A 20442-nucleotide genomic window follows, 5' to 3' on the forward strand; every position below is an offset into this window, starting at 1 on the left:
TGTGTTCATTGTAGCATCTTCAAAAGTTGTTTGTTTATCTGTACCATGTGACATCTCAGTGAGTTTCTGGGCAGTGCATGTGTTGTACTTAGCGCTCCCACAGTCCGTGTTTTTCAGCCTTCCTAATGGTGCAGACTTTCTGGACACAGCTCCACAGACAGCATCAGAACAAGTAGTCCTACAATTGAGACACCTATAGCACATGTAGCATTACCTTGTATTTTGAGCTGTGCTTGAAATCTATGCAGCTGCATTGAACTATTTCCAATGGTATTTTTAAATTAACTTTATTTAAATCCTCGACTGTTTCCAATCTTTCAGCGAGTTCATGACCTTCTGAGACTTATTATTTCAACAACTCTTTAGAGCACCACTGCTGACTAAGTTTAGTCTAATTTACCCCACTCCTCTTTTTGTAAAGAAATCATTTAGAAGTTAGAGAAAGCTATTGATAGATTTAAAGAGGAGACAATACAATCATTCAAAACGATATGATGTTAAAATAAGCCCCAATATTAAGAAAAGACATTTGATCGGTATACAATTTTCTTTAAGAATTCTAAAAGTCCTTTTAACCCCTTATGGTTTATAAATCGAAATATAACATTCGAAATCATTTCGTCCTTTCCCCTTCTGTAATAAACTATTTAAAACAAAAAAGCATAACACTCTTTAGGCTCAGAATGTCAATGCTCTTTCGTTATCAGTATTGACTTGTCCAAATTTTACTGAAATTCGTGTAATTTTCGGTTTTGTCTAGCAATTGAACTTTAAATATCTCTGACACATACAAAAAAAAACGTAATAAACCTTTGATGATCTCATGCACTCTAAGATCCTCATTATCTTCTAGCCCTGACTTCCTCTAGAATTAAACTAAAGTGTTCTCTAAGGCATATGTCATCTTCCTCACCCACGGCAGGACACCAGGCCAGCCAAAGTCGAAGGGAGGTAATCAAAGATTCGAAATGCGCACAAGATTGTCAAAATGGAAAGTGCATGCTCTTGCTTTAAGCAGTTTTGCTGAATATTAAATTACGCTATTGGAGTAATTTCAGAAGATAAGATAAGATACTCGTGGAAGGAATTATCAGGAGTTTGTACACAGATAAATAAGAGTGTCATTGATATTGTTGTAACTCCAGTGGCGGACTGATAAGGTTAATGTGTGTGGGACCTGCTGACACACACGACTCAGGCCAATCACACAGGTCAACGGCTGTCGATGGACAATGACAATACTGCTAGTACACGCAAAATATGACCCGTGTTATGGTGATGTGATCGAAAGCCCTCACGGACGAGGGACAGTGTGTAAAAAAGGAAAGTTGAGTCTAGAAACGAAAGGCATAAGGACTGTGCAGTACCTTGAGAGTCCTCGAGCTAGAGAGACCTGTAGTGGATAGTTAGCTGTACGAGCTAGAGAGACCTGTAGTGGATAGTTAGCTGTACGAGCTAGAGAGACCTGTAGTGGATAGTTAGCTGTACGAGCTAGAGAGACCTGTAGTGGATAGTTAGGCAGTTCTGTTGTGTACAAGAAAGCATTTGAAGTTAATGTACCCAATTGTGCTGTATTGGCTGTTGATGTAGACCTATTTGTCATTAAACCGCCACATTGTTTATTGAAACTCTTGTTGTCAAGTTCCTGTGTTAGATGTGCTGTGTGTTTAGCAGTGTTTACAGAAGGCCTGGTAGAGAAGAGCGTAACAATATCCCAACGTATGCGACTGTCTGACAGCTTACTAGAACAAGTGTTTCAATTATTTGAGAGAGATTCTCGAAAACGGTTTTAATGAACGGGGCTTTAAATTGAACATTCATTAGTTATTAAGAGCAAAATAATCGATTAATAAGTTGAAGAAAGGAGGTATTAGATATTTTTTTTAGCAAAGACCATAATTTACTTTTTTTTTCTTTTTTACATTAGATCATGCTTACATTATGGTGGCGCGGTGGCTGAACGGTAAAGCGGTTGGCTTCCGAAACGGGGTCCCGGGTTCAAAACCAGGGTGAAGACTGGGATATTTTATTTCGCGATCTTTGGGCACCTCCCTCACTAATGGGTACCTGTCATTAGTTGGGGAAAAGTAAAGGCGGTTAGCCATTGCGCTGGCCATATGACACCCTCGTTATTCGTGGGCCACTGAAACAGATGAACTTTAAATCATCTACCCTAGTCTGAAAAGCGAATTTTTTTTTTAATACTTATTCTATACAATTCTATTATATAGCTTTAAAATATATAGCACAACAGTGTACTTATAAATGATACGATTGACATAAAGATAACTGAAAAGATGTTTCGGCGTCAATAGTTTATTACACACGCTATAAATGTAAGTGGAATATTATCAAGGATGATACAAATAGAAGCAAAGTAGTGCTACATTTATGGCACAGCTACGTAGCACTGTAGCACTTCTAAGTTATATATATATATATAGTTAGAGGAGCAATATTATTACATAAATACATAAAATGCACACAGACACACACTAGAAATTTATATAAAGGAACATTGTACTAAACGAATCTATTTGCACGGATACAAGATACTACACCGTAGCTGACATGGATCAACTCAATTATACTCATCGACTGGTGTCCATGGAAATGACCAGTGAATGAGCACCCAGCACGTTCTAAAACGCTTTCCCAAAGTGTCAAGTGGTCATCAACAGTGGGTCAACTCACGACCAATTGGCCCGGTCAGAAATATCCCTTCTTGACCACAATTGAAACGACTGAGCTAAAAGCCGTGACTAAAGACACTGACAGTTTTCTGCCAGAGACCAAAGATTGTGACCTGAGTTAGAACTACATGGTCTTGTAGTCACAGTTGTGGAACAAACTATAGATTTAGAACAGAAATGTTGGTACGCTATAAACTATAATAAGAGATTATTGGGGATTAGGGGACATTTGCATCTGAATTGAATATATACCCAATAATGCAGACACTCACACAAAGATTATAAACTAATAAAGATCTATATGTGGTAACTGTAAAGAACTTTGTTTTATATATATATATATATATATATATATATATATATATATATATATATATATATATATATATATATCATATATAAAGGATTACACATTTTCCCTAATTAGCTAGTTATATAATTGTAAATTGTATAATTGTAAATATATATAATAATTAAATAATTCATTTATTTTCACAATCATGGGAATGATTAAACACATAAATAAACAATGTAGTAGTCATTTTTGAAAAGGATCAAATGCCCCAGTGTAGCACGTGATTGTTTTCAAATTAAAACTAACTTTAGTGAATCATTTTTTTTTTTCCACCAGTTAACCTTTGAAACGAATTCAATAAAAAGGTAAACATTTTGAAAGTATGAAGTCCCTTTATAAATGTTCAAGAGGCTTGAGAGGCGGTACACCTTTGATTAAGTCTGAGGCTTTTTCCCCGATCATAATAGTAGGTGCATTTGTGTTGGCGGACACAAGCCACGGCATAATGGAAGCATCTACCACACGAAGTCCAGTTATACCTTTGACCCTGCAACATACAAACATATACAAATAGTGATGTGAAACAAACATCGTGACAAAAATAAAATCTAGTTCTTCAACTAGGCTTTTAAAAGTCAGGAAGTAACAGGACTGACAGAAATACATTCAGATATTCGAAGCCCCTTAGATAGACTTCAGTACATACTGTACACAGTTTTTACCAATATTTTTGAGCATACTCATTAGTATGTGTTGTCATTTCAACTGACGGAGAACTCAATGGAGAGAGGAGAATAGCCCAGAGAATAGAGGAGAATAACTCTGAGGAGTCAGGAGAATAACCCAGAGATGAGAGGAGAATAACCCAGAGGAGAGAGGAGAATGACTCAGAGGAGAGAGGAGAATGACTCAGAGGAGAGAGGAGAATGACTCAGAGAGAAAGAAGAATGATTCATATACCCAGAGAATAGAGGAGAATAACTCTGAGGAGTCAGGAGAATAACCCAGAGGAGAAAGGAGAATGACTCAGAGGAGAGAGGAGAATGACTCAGAGAGAAAGGAGAATGATTCATATACCCAGAGAATAGAGGAGAATAACTCTGAGGAGTCAGGAGAATAACCCAGAGATGAGAGGAGAATAACCTAGAGGAGAGAGGAGAATGACTCAGAGGAGAGAGGAGAATGACTCAGAGGAGAGAGGAGAATGACTCAGAGGAGAATGACTCAGAGGAGAGAGGAAAATGACTCAGAGGAGAGAGGAGAATGACTCAGAGGAGAGAGGAGAATGACTCAGAGGAGAAAGGAGAATGATTCATATACCCAGAGAATAGAGGAGACTAACTCTGAGGAGTCAGGAGAATAACCCAGAGATGAGAGGAGAGTAGCCCAGAGGAGAGAGGAGAATGACTCAGAGGAGAGAGGAGAATAACTCTGAGGAGTCAGGAGAATAACCCAGAGATGAGAGGAGAATGACTCAGAAGAGAGAGGAGAATAACACAGATTATTTTATGTCTCTGGTGCATAAGTGGTTCCTGTCCACATATTTTTTAAATTGATTTTTCGTCACATTCGGTTGTATATTTGGTAATCATAAATGGAAATGAGAACAGTTTAAAACAGTGATACTCAAAATACATCCAGCGGGCCCGATCCGGCCGGCGACGTAGTTTCATCCGGCCAGCCGAAACGTCGGTACAAGGCGTAGAAAATCCCCCCCCCCCTTTTTTTTTTCTTCGTGAAAAAAAAAGGTTGAAAAATGTAACTTTACCTACGTTAGGGCCCTGACATTTTCTCCGATGGATTGGTTCCAAGACATTATGCCGTATGAAATGGGAGAGCCGAAGCAGCATGGTGGAACATGGTAATAAGCCAACATATAGGTTTTGTTTTAAAACAACAACACCATATAAACGGATTATAAAAGCAAGGTGACGACATTTTTGGATTGAGCCGCGAATACAAGATTGTGAAACTACGCCTAGAGGTTGGAGGATCGTTGGCCATATTTAGCAAAAAGAAACAAGAAAATGAGTCATTGGTAAAGCTATCTATAAATGAAGCCAGTGTTAAAAAAGATAAACTTCCAATATCCCATTAATTAATCTAAGTACTAAATCCACAAGTTTCTAATAAAATTGTTTCAGGCCAATTTCATTTCGTTGTTGTACATTTTCGGTCATATGGCCGCGACACGAATGTCGGAAATTAAAATGGCCCACAGATGGAATTAAGTCACTGGTTGAAAGCTTCAAATATTCTTCATGAGGTTCAGAGAAGAGCTAACAAGTTATTGTGACTAGCTCTAGATCTAGACTAGAGTATTCTACATTGGTGTGCAGTCTAGGTCATCTCAAGTATAGCACAGTATTCTCAAGTGTTTCATATTAGCATCCAGTGTTCCTTGTCTTAACAATTATGTTCGTCATCTATTAGCCTCACCAATGATTATTATTATTTCTATTGTGAAGGAAATCAATAATCATTGCAGACAAATGCAATCACCTTAGTTCTGGGTCAACTACAGCTGTCGGATCTTTAGCTGGCCCCATCTTGCAAGTACCAACAGGATGGTAGATGGTCAATGCCCTGAATCTCAGCATGCAGGCCCAATATTCATCCGAGCCGTACTGGTGCTGCTTGCAGGAAGGCGGTGACGTTTTCTCGGTCAGTTCAGCCCCAATGTCTTTCATCGTCTTGGTCTCCACCAGTTTCCTGCAGTCTTTAATTCCTAGGAAATAACAAGAGGAAGCAACTCATGTAGACTCAGAATGTAAGAACAAGGGGAGGTAATTAAGTCAAGTAGGCTCAGAATGTAAGAATAAGGGGAGGCAATTAAGTTCTGTAGGCTCAGAATGTAGGAACAAGGGGAGGTAATTAAGTCCAGTAGGCTCAGAATGTAAGAATAAGGGGAGGCATATAAGTTCTGTAGGCTCAGAATGTAAGAATAAGGGGAGGCATATAAGTTCTGTAGGCTCAGAATGTAAGAATAAGGGGAGGCATATAAGTTCTGTAGGCTCAGAATGTAGGAACAAGGGGAGGCGATTAAGTCAAGTAGGCTCAGAATGTAAGAATAATGGGAGGCAATTAAGTTCTGTAGGCTCAGAATGTAAGAATAAGGGGAGGCGATTAAGTCAAGTAGGCTCAGAATGTAAGAATAATGGGAGGCAATTAAGTTCTGTAAGCTCAGAATGTAAGAATAAGGGGAGGCAATTAAGTCCTGTAGGCTCAGAATCGAACTTATCTTTTAAAGTTCTGGTTCGGGTTCGGTTCGGTCAGATCTAAAGTTCGGGTTCGGTTCGATGTTTTAAAATTAGGCAACAGCAAAACATGTGCACGCAATAATGCTCAGTTAATTTTATTTGGTAAAAAAGTGATGCCAAACCTAACTCAGCCAACGGGCCATTTTAATTTCCGACACTCGAGTCGCGGGCCACATAACAGAAATGATACGAAAATATTAGATAACAATAAAACACGTTTATTAGAAACACGTGAACATAGTACTTAGACTAATTCATGAGATGTGGGAAGTTTATCGGAAACCAACTTCTGCTGCATAGTTGTGTCACCTTGTCGTAGCACTACATCTAGAAGTTTGTCTGGGAACTGTGAGGCGAAACATTTCGTTCATTTCCACCTTCTCAATGATGAGTGGCAATGTCGTTTAGAAGGCGCTATGTTCACTTAAACATGCCAAATCAACCTTTTCTTTTTCTTGTCGTGTCTTATTGATTTCATTTAGATATGATGTGATGTCACTTGATAAAATCTAATAACTCTTGCTGCCAGCCCGCTATGACATCCAGCCATACTTCTGGTGCTATCACTTGTCACTCCCACTAATTTTTCCCAAAGAAGAGAAACATTCTCCATGATGTCTGAAACTTCTATGGACTTGTCTTTGCCAGTGGTGGTCCCGTGCACCCTACTTATAGCAACTTCTGTGATTTTAAAATTGCTTTTCGTACCACAAATACGTTGCAAGTGTTGAGCGCTATCAGATATGTCAGCGGCTCCATTACAAAATCTCATAATTTTAAATTGAGATTTCTATTGGTCGTGGGTTAAAGAGTGGCAGATTCAACAGCATTTTTCTTTTCATGACACATTCCTATGATAGTAAATCTATTTTCTACGCATTCGCCGTCGAAAAATGGCTTTAAAGTGTGAGCAACTCCTAACCACCGACTCATTTCACTTGTCCCTTCTCGTCTATCCTCTTCAGAGGTAACTTTGAGATGATAATCCGAGTGCCTTTATATTCGTTTATGTTTTTGATTTCATAATTCTGTTTAACATTTCGCTCTATGGAAACAGCCACCAACAGCTCTAAACAAATCAAATAAATTGGCTTATTTACATTCTGAGCCTACTTTTAGTTTCTTCAAATCTCCCATTTCATTAACGCACAAATATTAAACGGTACTGCACCCATCATGTTGATACCAAAGGAAGACAACACCAATTGACGCAGGAAAGATGTACACACAAGATGTCAAGGACACAGCCAGCTCAAGAAGACAGAAAAATATTCCGAGCTTTAAAAATATATGTCATATCATGTCGCTGAAAACATTTTTTTTTCTAAATAGAATATTGCAAAATCTTGATTCAGTTCGGTTAAGGTAAAGACAGTTCGCACCGATCAGTTTTAAAGGTCGGGTTCGGTTCGGTCGTTCGGTTCGAGTTTGGTTCGTTTCCCATCTCTAGTTTTAACTGTATCTCTAAAAAGTTCCCTATTCAGACCATGCGATCTATAGAGCAGATGATGTAAAGTTTATCTGTTTCTGTGGCCCACGGTTAACGAGGGTGTCATGGAGCCAGCACAACTATTGTCAGTTATCCATGAGAGCTGGATCGACTCAGAGGTGCCCAAGGATCCCCAAAGAACCTTCACCAGGTTTCGAACCCGGAACCCTCCATCCAGAAGACAAACGCTTTATCGCTAAGCCACCGCGCCTCCTGTATCAGTAAAGCATTACTGGAATTACAATTATACTATGTGCCTCCCCCTTGCCAAACGCAAGAGATACTCAATTAAGATGTTATAGGTATATTCCTGTGTGCATATCATTTGGTTTCCTCATTCCAGCACACTGCAATTGTATTAACTCTTTCTAAGACCAGCCTAGGCCGTTATAATGGGTTCAAAGACTATAATTCCCACACTAAAGACAACAAATTAAATAAATGTCTGGCTCCGAACCTCGGATCATTAGGTCTACATCGCCTTGTTTATCCAAGTAGTTGGCCTGGATGATGGGATAGTCAAAGGGATCACGTGACCTGAGGGTCAATGTCCCTCTACTCTCTGGCCTACACAAGGAAGGTAGACACTTGAAACCGTACTTGGCTTTATTCCGTTCCGACATTTCGGCCAGTACCTGAAAGAAAAAGAAACATCCAGAGAGTAGATTTAGATCTAAGTCAAGCCACTTAGAAATGTGTTAGGAAAGACATTAACATAGATTTATAAATATACTTTGCATCTGTTTATAGACCTTGTAACACGGTTAAAGTAACATGTCGGTTAAAGTAACATGTCGGTTAAAGTAACATGTCGGTTAAAGTAACATGTCGGTTAAAGTAACATGTCGTTGAAGGGAATTATAATCTTGAGGGCCACACGAAAAGAAACATCCCATTGCGTCTTAAGAAACATAATTCTAGGAGGCTCTATAGCTGGGTCACCAGTTGCTCTGGTACACTCACATGCATGGGACGGGAACGGATAATTTACTGATTGAGACTTAAGCAGTTCTGCTACTGTGGTTTGATTCGAGTTATGGCCCCCAGCAACTCTTGGATCGTGCAGTCCACACAATCTTCTGTGCTGATATATTGGAGAGGGGTCGACAATATAAGACAGGGTGTTCAGATGAGGTCTGGTGTATCCGAATTCAAGGTACTGAACTATTTATCAGCTGATATTGAAAAAAAAAATGTCTTAATTTCTATGCACTTTTTACAATTGCAGCATCAACTATCTAAGGCTTGTGCTTATTGTTATTATAGAATTGATAAAATTTTTCTCTTACTTTCAAATTCTCTGCCAGTCTTCATCATTTATTAGTCTTTCATGGGATCTGTCATATTCAACCCGTTCATATTTGTCCACATCAATTAGTCTTCTTTTTCTCAACTTTATTTAATTAATTTCAATTGTAAAACAGGTCTTATTAGTTTAAATGTAAAAAAAGAGATGATTGTGTAATTAACACAAGTATTAAACCAAAGTCTTTTCATTATCTTGTTTTATTTAATTTGATGTCTGAACATTAAACAACCACGCTCTTTATATATCTTTGCATTACATGTAAGCGAATGTCTGTATTCTAAACTACATTTTGAGCTGATACAACTCTTCAACATAATAAACAGTCCAGAGATGTACTTGATAGATAAAATAAAAATAAAAATGTACACATTACTTCATCGGAGTAGCCATATCCATCCGCAGTTGTTGGCGGAAGGATACTGAAGAAATGGATCTGAAGGTCAGGCCAATCTTTCTCTTGGAATTCTTTGGTTGTACTTTTAAAAGCCAAAACTTCCAGTTGAAACGGGGAACCAAGAAATCCTGAAAATATCAGACGACATTAATTTATTGACTTTAATTAAAAGTTTTAACTCAACAGGAAAGTACGCTCTCGACATAAAGTGCTCACTATACATAGAAAGAGCTAAGCAATAGTCCCTTGTGACATTCTTCAGGGATCGTCAGAATACACTCTTTGCAAGCCTGAAAAAAAATATTACTAGACAAGTCCTGACCTTGAACCATCAGAAAGTTAAATTGAGGAAGGTCAAGAAGTACATGGCACGGAGACCTTGATGCCTATGTCACGGAGACCTTGATGCCAAGCAGATGTGCAAGAAGTGGAGAAGGATGACTCGCCCTGAACCGAGTCGCCTGGAGGAAGTTGGTTGGTGGCCTATGCCAGCAGACGGGTGTTGTCGAACTCTTACTTTTGTTTCTTCTGACACCAGTAGGTTGTTTACCTTCACTCTGACACCATATGTTGAAGACGGTCGTTGACTTGTAGCACCAAACTGCTGGTAGACAACTAAACCACTGTAGGCGTACTAGATCTAATTGTATAAACCTTGAAATAACTTGAATAACGTCTTTAGTGGACACTACTAACAATAAATTGTATTACAGTATAAACCTTGAAATAACTTGAATAACGTCTTTAGTGGACACTACTAACAATAAATTGTATTACAGTATAAACCTTGAAATAACTTGAATAACGTCTTTAGTGGACACTACTAACAATAAATTGTATTACAGTATAAACCTTGAAATAACTTGAATAACGTCTTTAGTGGACACTACTAACAATAAATTGTATTACAGTATAAACCTTGAAATAACTTGAATAACGTCTTTAGTGGACACTACTAACAATAAATTGTATTACAGTATAAACCTTGAAATAACTTGAATAACGTCTTTAGTGGACACTACTAACAATAAATTGTATTACAGTATAAACCTTGAAATAACTTGAATAACGTCTCTAGTGGACACTACTAACAATAAATTGTATTACAGTATAAACCTTGAAATAACTTGAATAACGTCTCTAGTGGACACTACTAACAATAAATTGTATTACAGTATAAACCTTGAAATAACTTGAATAACGTCTTTAGTGGACACTACTAACAATAAATTGTATTACAGTATAAACCTTGAAATAACTTGAATAACGTCTTTAGTGGACACTACTAACAATAAATTGTATTACAGTATAAACCTTGAAATAACTTGAATAACGTCTTTAGTGGACACTACTAACAATAAATTGTATTACAGTATAAACCTTGAAATAACTTGAATAACGTCTTTAGTGGACACTACTAACAATAAATTGTATTACAGTATAAACCTTGAAATAACTTGAATAACGTCTTTAGTGGACACTACTAACAATAAATTGTATTACAGTATAAACCTTGAAATAACTTGAATAACGTCTTTAGTGGACACTACTAACAATAAATTGTATTACAGTATAAACCTTGAAATAACTTGAATAACGTCTTTAGTGGACACTACTAACAATAAATTGTATTACAGTATAAACCTTGAAATAACTTGAATAACGTCTCTAGTGGACACTACTAACAATAAATTGTATTACAGTATAAACCTTGAAATAACTTGAATAACGTCTCTAGTGGACACTACTAACAATAAATTGTATTACAGTATAAACCTTGAAATAACTTGAATAACGTCTTTAGTGGACACTACTAACAATAAATTGTATTACAGTATAAACCTTGAAATAACTTGAATAACGTCTTTAGTGGACACTACTAACAATAAATTGTATTACAGTATAAACCTTGAAATAACTTGAATAACGTCTTTAGTGGACACTACTAACAATAAATTGTATTACAGTATAAACCTTGAAATAACTTGAATAACGTCTTTAGTGGACACTACTAACAATAAATTGTATTACAGTATAAACCTTGAAATAACTTGAATAACGTCTTTAGTGGACACTACTAACAATAAATTGTATTACAGTATAAACCTTGAAATAACTTGAATAACGTCTTTAGTGGACACTACTAACAATAAATTGTATTACAGTATAAACCTTGAAATAACTTGAATAACGTCTTTAGTGGACACTACTAACAATAAATTGTATTACAGTATAAACCTTGAAATAACTTGAATAACGTCTTTAGTGGACACTACTAACAATAAATTGTATTACAGTATAAACCTTGAAATAACTTGAATAACGTCTTTAGTGGACACTACTAACAATAAATTGTATTACAGTATAAACCTTGAAATAACTTGAATAACGTCTTTAGTGGACACTACTAACAATAAATTGTATTACAGTATAAACCTTGAAATAACTTGAATAACGTCTTTAGTGGACACTACTAACAATAAATTGTATTACAGTATAAACCTTGAAATAACTTGAATAACGTCTTTAGTGGACACTACTAACAATAAATTGTATTACAGTATAAACCTTGAAATAACTTGAATAACGTCTTTAGTGGACACTACTAACAATAAATTGTATTACAGTATAAACCTTGAAATAACTTGAATAACGTCTTTAGTGGACACTACTAACAATAAATTGTATTACAGTATAAACCTTGAAATAACTTGAATAACGTCTTTAGTGGACACTACTAACAATAAATTGTATTACAGTATAAACCTTGAAATAACTTGAATAACGTCTTTAGTGGACACTACTAACAATAAATTGTATTACAGTATAAACCTTGAAATAACTTGAATAACGTCTTTAGTGGACACTACTAACAATAAATTGTATTACAGTATAAACCTTGAAATAACTTGAATAACGTCTTTAGTGGACACTACTAACAATAAATTGTATTACAGTATAAACCTTGAAATAACTTGAATAACGTCTTTAGTGGACACTACTAACAATAAATTGTATTACAGTATAAACCTTGAAATAACTTGAATAACGTCTTTAGTGGACACTACTAACAATAAATTGTATTACAGTATAAACCTTGAAATAACTTGAATAACGTCTTTAGTGGACACTACTAACAATAAATTGTATTACAGTATAAACCTTGAAATAACTTGAATAACGTCTTTAGTGGACACTACTAACAATAAATTGTATTACAGTATAAACCTTGAAATAACTTGAATAACGTCTTTAGTGGACACTACTAACAATAAATTGTATTACAGTATAAACCTTGAAATAACTTGAATAACGTCTTTAGTGGACACTACTAACAATAAATTGTATTACAGTATAAACCTTGAAATAACTTGAATAACGTCTTTAGTGGACACTACTAACAATAAATTGTATTACAGTATAAACCTTGAAATAACTTGAATAACGTCTTTAGTGGACACTACTAACAATAAATTGTATTACAGTATAAACCTTGAAATAACTTGAATAACGTCTTTAGTGGACACTACTAACAATAAATTGTATTACAGTATAAACCTTGAAATAACTTGAATAACGTCTTTAGTGGACACTACTAACAATAAATTGTATTACAGTATAAACCTTGAAATAACTTGAATAACGTCTTTAGTGGACACTACTAACAATAAATTGTATTACAGTATAAACCTTGAAATAACTTGAATAACGTCTTTAGTGGACACTACTAACAATAAATTGTATTACAGTATAAACCTTGAAATAACTTGAATAACGTCTTTAGTGGACACTACTAACAATAAATTGTATTACAGTATAAACCTTGAAATAACTTGAATAACGTCTTTAGTGGACACTACTAACAATAAATTGTATTACAGTATAAACCTTGAAATAACTTGAATAACGTCTTTAGTGGACACTACTAACAATAAATTGTATTACAGTATAAACCTTGAAATAACTTGAATAACGTCTTTAGTGGACACTACTAACAATAAATTGTATTACAGTATAAACCTTGAAATAACTTGAATAACGTCTTTAGTGGACACTACTAACAATAAATTGTATTACAGTATAAACCTTGAAATAACTTGAATAACGTCTTTAGTGGACACTACTAACAATAAATTGTATTACAGTATAAACCTTGAAATAACTTGAATAACGTCTTTAGTGGACACTACTAACAATAAATTGTATTACAGTATAAACCTTGAAATAACTTGAATAACGTCTTTAGTGGACACTACTAACAATAAATTGTATTACAGTATAAACCTTGAAATAACTTGAATAACGTCTTTAGTGGACACTACTAACAATAAATTGTATTACAGTATAAACCTTGAAATAACTTGAATAACGTCTTTAGTGGACACTACTAACAATAAATTGTATTACAGTATAAACCTTGAAATAACTTGAATAACGTCTTTAGTGGACACTACTAACAATAAATTGTATTACAGTATAAACCTTGAAATAACTTGAATAACGTCTTTAGTGGACACTACTAACAATAAATTGTATTACAGTATAAACCTTGAAATAACTTGAATAACGTCTTTAGTGGACACTACTAACAATAAATTGTATTACAGTATAAACCTTGAAATAACTTGAATAACGTCTTTAGTGGACACTACTAACAATAAATTGTATTACAGTATAAACCTTGAAATAACTTGAATAACGTCTTTAGTGGACACTACTAACAATAAATTGTATTACAGTATAAACCTTGAAATAACTTGAATAACGTCTTTAGTGGACACTACTAACAATAAATTGTATTACAGTATAAACCTTGAAATAACTTGAATAACGTCTTTAGTGGACACTACTAACAATAAATTGTATTACAGTATAAACCTTGAAATAACTTGAATAACGTCTTTAGTGGACACTACTAACAATAAATTGTATTACAGTATAAACCTTGAAATAACTTGAATAACGTCTTTAGTGGACACTACTAACAATAAATTGTATTACAGTATAAACCTTGAAATAACTTGAATAACGTCTTTAGTGGACACTACTAACAATAAATTGTATTACAGTATAAACCTTGAAATAACTTGAATAACGTCTTTAGTGGACACTACTAACAATAAATTGTATTACAGTATAAACCTTGAAATAACTTGAATAACGTCTTTAGTGGACACTACTAACAATAAATTGTATTACAGTATAAACCTTGAAATAACTTGAATAACGTCTTTAGTGGACACTACTAACAATAAATTGTATTACAGTATAAACCTTGAAATAACTTGAATAACGTCTTTAGTGGACACTACTAACAATAAATTGTATTACAGTATAAACCTTGAAATAACTTGAATAACGTCTTTAGTGGACACTACTAACAATAAATTGTATTACAGTATAAACCTTGAAATAACTTGAATAACGTCTTTAGTGGACACTACTAACAATAAATTGTATTACAGTATAAACCTTGAAATAACTTGAATAACGTCTTTAGTGGACACTACTAACAATAAATTGTATTACAGTATAAACCAATCAACTTGAGATCAAATGAAATCAATGTAGTAGACTTAAGTCATAATATCCAATGGTATTCTGAACAATATCTAATTTACTACAATGACACGTCTTTTTACTATGGCAACATGGAGTCGTCTGTTCTAAGACCGCTGACGACAATGCCGTTTATCTTGCAGTATTCCCAACCAATCGCTGACCTCTTCACAGCGTCACCATTTAAGTCACTCTGTAATATCTATGTGTGTCACGTGTCACGTATGACTCCAGGAAGCACGAACGCAGCCTTCTACCAGTCTCATGTGTAATATTATAATACTACGTCAACACACAGTTAACGTTGACAGTCATATATTTTGTACCGTAGAATAGACGTTCTACTTCGTCTCTGGGTATTCAAAGTTATTTCATACACTCCATTCTATGACTAAATCAAACTGTGTCAATATGGCTACTTATACCAGTTAGTGCAAACACAGAGAGCATTTTAAAAAGGATTAAACTCATTCTGGTAATTTAATAATGTTTGTTTGTTTGTTTGCTTTACACATTATGGACGTCGCTTCAGATTTGAAGATAGTAACATTTATAGTTATTATTTTTTGTTATATATTATATTTATTAATACATAATTTCGCATATTGCATAAAATTAAAGAATCATCTTTTAATATTTTTTTTTAGAATTTATATTTACTTTGTAAATGATTTTTCAAACAATAAAATGTATTCACTTATAAAAATAGCAAGAAATGTTTCATCTTTTGGATAAATGGAATACTTTGCACACACAAAAAAAAAAGCCATTAAGTGTTATGTTAGGTAATCAGGTAAAATAAAGTCCCAATAATTTTCTCAATGCGTTTAAAATTCTTTTTTGATGAACTAAATGAATGTAGCAGTACATAAGTGCCTGCTATAATAATCTCATTGGATCGTGTAATAGCGCAGGATTGATTGGATGAGGAAATGTTGCATGTTTTAAATTATACAACAGATACAAACCTGAACCAAAGAAATAATATCTCAGATAAGACCACCAAGAACTAGACTCTTCCAGTGTTGCTGTGATAGGTTCCTTGACCTTGATGCCGATATCAAACCACAAATGATCCTGAAGATTCTCTCCAACAGGCAGATCGGCAGCAACTGGAATCTGAAACAATGCAGAAGTCAAAGCGAGATAACTGCTGACATCAATATGTATTTTTTCATCATTGAAAATTGTAGAGTTATGTCCCTTAACATTTCCATATTACATGTATTTATTAATGGGGATATTCAAGTAAGATCGAGGACATTTGAACATGTGTCGAGAATTCTATAACTAGTCTAACTCTTCCTCTACCTAATGTAGAGCATTCCATTTGTCTTGACCTAGTATAAAATGTGTTAGTGCTCCATTACCTTCAGTGATTCCAGATGTTTCCGGGGTCCCACGCCTGACAAAAGTAAAATTTGAGGAGACCCGATGGCCCCTGCAGACAAGATGACCTCTCGCTTGGCGCCCACAGTATATTTTTTCCCGTCTTTGATCACCTCGACACCCACGGCTCTCTTCTTGTCATTGATAATAACCTGCATAATAAGATTATTAGACATGTTTACAAGATAATAAGTTATGATAAGACAAGACTGATGATAACAAAATAGAAAAACATAAACAAATACTAACACAACCCCCCCCCCCAAAAAAAAAAAGGTTGGGGGGGGGGACAACCTGAATTCCAGCTCATGGCTCACGCCTCCTCAAGCCAACATAATAACCACTCAGCTAATGAAGTGCTTATGACTATAGAAGAGTGTATAGTTATGTATTGTTTATTTCAACTTTACTTTAAAGAGGCGACTTATAAAGGGGACTAATTAAGCTTATGCCACCACTTCAGTCAAATACAATTTCTTTCTCATACCAGACAAAATAATTAATTACTAAAACTTAATTAGCTAATGGGTTAATTTTTAAAAATTTATTCTTGTGTTTTCAGGTAAAAGAAATAATTGTGCAAATATTTAGCTTGTTCCGAGATTGGGTACAAGAGAAAGTGAATGATGATAAGACAAGCTAAACTGTTTTAACATTGCTGAATGCACATATTTTGTGGATATGACTTCATCGAATAGTGATTAGTTTTCAGGACTGAACATTTAGGATTCTGATTTTTAGATCAACAGTGGTACCCCAACAAGTTCTTTAGAAAGACACGTAAAGAAAAGACTCGTCAAAAACAAAAAGACAAATTTAATATAAAAAAAGAAAACCACTAGAACTTGACCAATCATATTTTTGATACAAGCTAACAAGTTGAAAGGTCAAGACACCGAGTGATTTTCACGAGGTCTCATCACAGTGATGGTCTAGTCTAAAAAGTCTATTCACACTTGATGTATTTAGATCACAACAGGCACTACTCTCACACCACAGCCGTTGATTTCAAACTTAAATACGAGATCCAACAATTAAATTGTACAGTTGAGAACCTCTCATTTGTGTGAGTGACAGTAGAATGTATGTACCGTAAGAAGGTGGGTTCAGCCGAACCCTATAGCTACAAGGGTAGGGATTAAACTGGGCCCATTTAGCAGTTACAATGGGGGCCTGCATTGCCAATTGACAACGGGTCCAAATATTCAAAAGGCAAGGTTTATTAAGTGTGTAAGGCCAATGTGGTCACGTGGTAACAGATGAGTGTTAGGGGGGAGGAAAGTATGACTACATTTAAATCTAAATTTTATTTTTAGAAACTGTTTATATCACACACACACTGATATGCACACATACCACAAATGTTAACAAATTTCAACAAGGTAATTAAATTAACACAAGGACTCACATACTTTTCAATAGACACACAGACATTTCAACGGAAATTTCAACAGACACACAGACATTTCAGCAGAAATTTCAACAGAAACATTGACATTTCAAAAGAAACACAGACATTTCAACAGATACACAGTCATTTTAACAGACAGACTTTTCAACAGATAGAGTCAGACAGACATTTCAACAGAAATGCAGACATTTCAAAAGACACACGAACACTTCAAAAGAAACACAGTCACTTCAACAGACATTCAACAAACACACACACAAATTTCAAAAGTCAAACAGATATTTCAACAGACACACAGACATTTCAACAGACATTTAAAATAAAACACGGACATTTCAAAGTTTATACAGACATTTCAACAGATAGATAGAAAGATAGTTAGATAGAAATAGAAAGAGAGAGAGAGAGAGAGAGAGAGATGAAGTCTGTAATTTAACACTGTTTGAAAGGTAGATTATAACACAGAAGATGTAACAGCTAACACTTGTATTAAACCAAAACATTATTTGAAAATATTTTTTTTTCGGGAAAAATTTCACTTGAACACAGTGTGTTGTCTAACTAACTACAATCTAAACCAAATGACTGACATACTTGTTGCAAGCCAAATGTGCACCACCCCTTCGCCTTGTATGCCACCAGTTGTTTAAGGCTTTGTTTATGTGTAGGTCGGCATGTTTACAGGCCCTAAGTAGGTCAAGGTTGATGTCAATACTCCACTGGCAGGCTCAGCTCGCTGAAGTAAAGCCTATCAGTTTGTAATCTAAATGGAAATGTTCGAGTTGCAGTGACTTTATGACTGTGCTAGCAATAAGTGACCACTTTATGAGGCCATTTCATGTATAGGGGAACTGCAACTCGATGTTTTAAACATGTTTACTTGTAACGACCCCTGTAACCAAAATGTGTGTCCCCCCCCCACCCCCCACACACACACCATTAGCTAGCTTGAGAGTACGAAGGGAGCACTAGTTCTATCAGCGGCGGCGCAAGACTTTTGCCTGCATCCTGAGCTTCAGAATGTCATGTTCCTAGCGTCTATAACACATCGTGTCTCCTACGAAGAAGAAGGCAGTTCAAATAGTAATAAAACTTGATCGTACACTGAAATCTAACATGGTTATAAAGACAGTCTGTGTGGAGACACAAACTCAAAATCGGCCCCCGAAGTGGTCCACCCAAGCAGGTAAAAAGCAGGTTTCAATATTTTCAGAAAAGAAAACAGAATAAAATTCTATCAAAGGCAAATGACAGAGAAGATGGACAAAGAGGGTTGACGGATCTTGTGCGATGCCCCAGTGGTTCACAGACCAAAGGATATGTGAAGTTAGATGTGAACCTGGCCTAACTAATGTCTTACTGTATTATTGCGAATAACGCAGAGCAAAGAAATGACAGGGTAGCGCAGAGTTTGATTCTATCAGCGGCTTTAGAAATACGAGATTTAGACAAACAAATCAGGCTGTTTCAGGGTTCGTTAACACCTATCGTATGGCTTGTAAAGGGGTCTCTGAACTAAAACAGTTTGAGGATCTCTGTCCTAATTGCACAGAAACTGATGACGCGACAGTTTTAGGGAAATGACCTTGGCGAATTATCTGTAAACAAGAGTTCTAAAAAGAGCTAAAGATTTGGCGCTTCCAAGAAGATGGCATTATGTCATATGAAGAATACGCCATGAATTCATGATAGAGTCTTGACTATTCTTGACATGTATTTATTAAGTCATATATAGCTGAGTGAATTGATTTCGTTAGTAGACATATATGGCAGGGTTAATGTGGTATTAATAGAGATTCAAGAGTGTTCACGACTTTGTTAAAAAGTTATTGAGTTCAAACCATTTTAAAACAGATCATGGGCGTAGCCAGGGGGGGGGGGTTCTTGGGGTTCAACCCCCCCCCCCCGAAATGAAATCCCCCCCTTGGGGGGGGGGGGGGTAGTCGGAATTTAGTGACTGATTTTTTGCTTTGATTTTGTTTATTTTAGGTGAGATTTTAATATTAAACCATCACTTGCCCTAGCACAACCAAAGGGGTTTTTAGTTTAAAACCCCCTACCAGGGGGGTTTGAGTTTAAAAACCCCTATCAGGGGGGTTCGAGTTTAAAAACCCCTACCAGGGGGTTCGAGTTTAAAACCCCTACCAGAGCGGTTCGAGTTTAAAAACCCCTACTAGGGGTTTTGAGTTTAAAACCCCCTACCAGGGGTTTTGAGTTTTAAACCCCCTACCTGGGGTTTTTGCAGTTAACTCCCCCTCTTCTATGAAACAAAACAAAAAAAAAAAACAAACGAAAATCACCTAATTCCAAGAGCACAGTTAAGGAAGATTTTGATTTTAAAACCCCGTCTAAAATTTACGATAAACCCCCTCTTTAATATAAAAAAAAAAGCTAATTACGCACTCAAAATGTTTTTAATAATAAAAAAAAGCAAATTATACACTAAAAATGTTATGAGTGTAGTCTATGGGGTTTTGAGTTTAAACTCCCCTCCAGTGGAGTTTGAAGCTAAAAAGTACCTCTTCAATATAAATAAAAGAAAATTACTCACTCTAAAATCTATGAGCGTAGTCAAAGGAGTTTTGAGTTTAACCCCCCCCCCCCCCCCGCCATCTTCAGTGTAAGAAAAAAAAGCAAATTACG

The 20442-nt window shown here is 35.5% G+C and overlaps 1 protein-coding gene across 1 annotated transcript in view; it reads right to left on the reverse strand.

Moving 5' to 3' along the window:
• Positions 1 to 2296: 2296 nt before the first annotated feature.
• Positions 2297 to 20442, reverse strand: part of LOC106077470 (glucose dehydrogenase [FAD, quinone]-like) — a 31359-nt gene continuing 13213 nt past the window's right edge. The window contains exons 6-11 of the mRNA XM_056032030.1: positions 16370 to 16540; positions 15968 to 16118; positions 9420 to 9568; positions 8195 to 8372; positions 5491 to 5716; positions 2297 to 3535 (exon numbers count right to left, since the gene is read on the reverse strand). Of these exons, the coding sequence (XP_055888005.1) occupies positions 3382 to 3535; positions 5491 to 5716; positions 8195 to 8372; positions 9420 to 9568; positions 15968 to 16118; positions 16370 to 16540 (1029 nt within the window). The 3' untranslated portion in view covers positions 2297 to 3381. The remainder of the gene's footprint in view (positions 3536 to 5490; positions 5717 to 8194; positions 8373 to 9419; positions 9569 to 15967; positions 16119 to 16369; positions 16541 to 20442) is intronic.

Source organism: Biomphalaria glabrata, chromosome 6 (assembly GCF_947242115.1).
Source record: "Biomphalaria glabrata chromosome 6, xgBioGlab47.1, whole genome shotgun sequence".
Classification (NCBI taxonomy): Eukaryota; Metazoa; Mollusca; class Gastropoda; family Planorbidae; genus Biomphalaria; species Biomphalaria glabrata.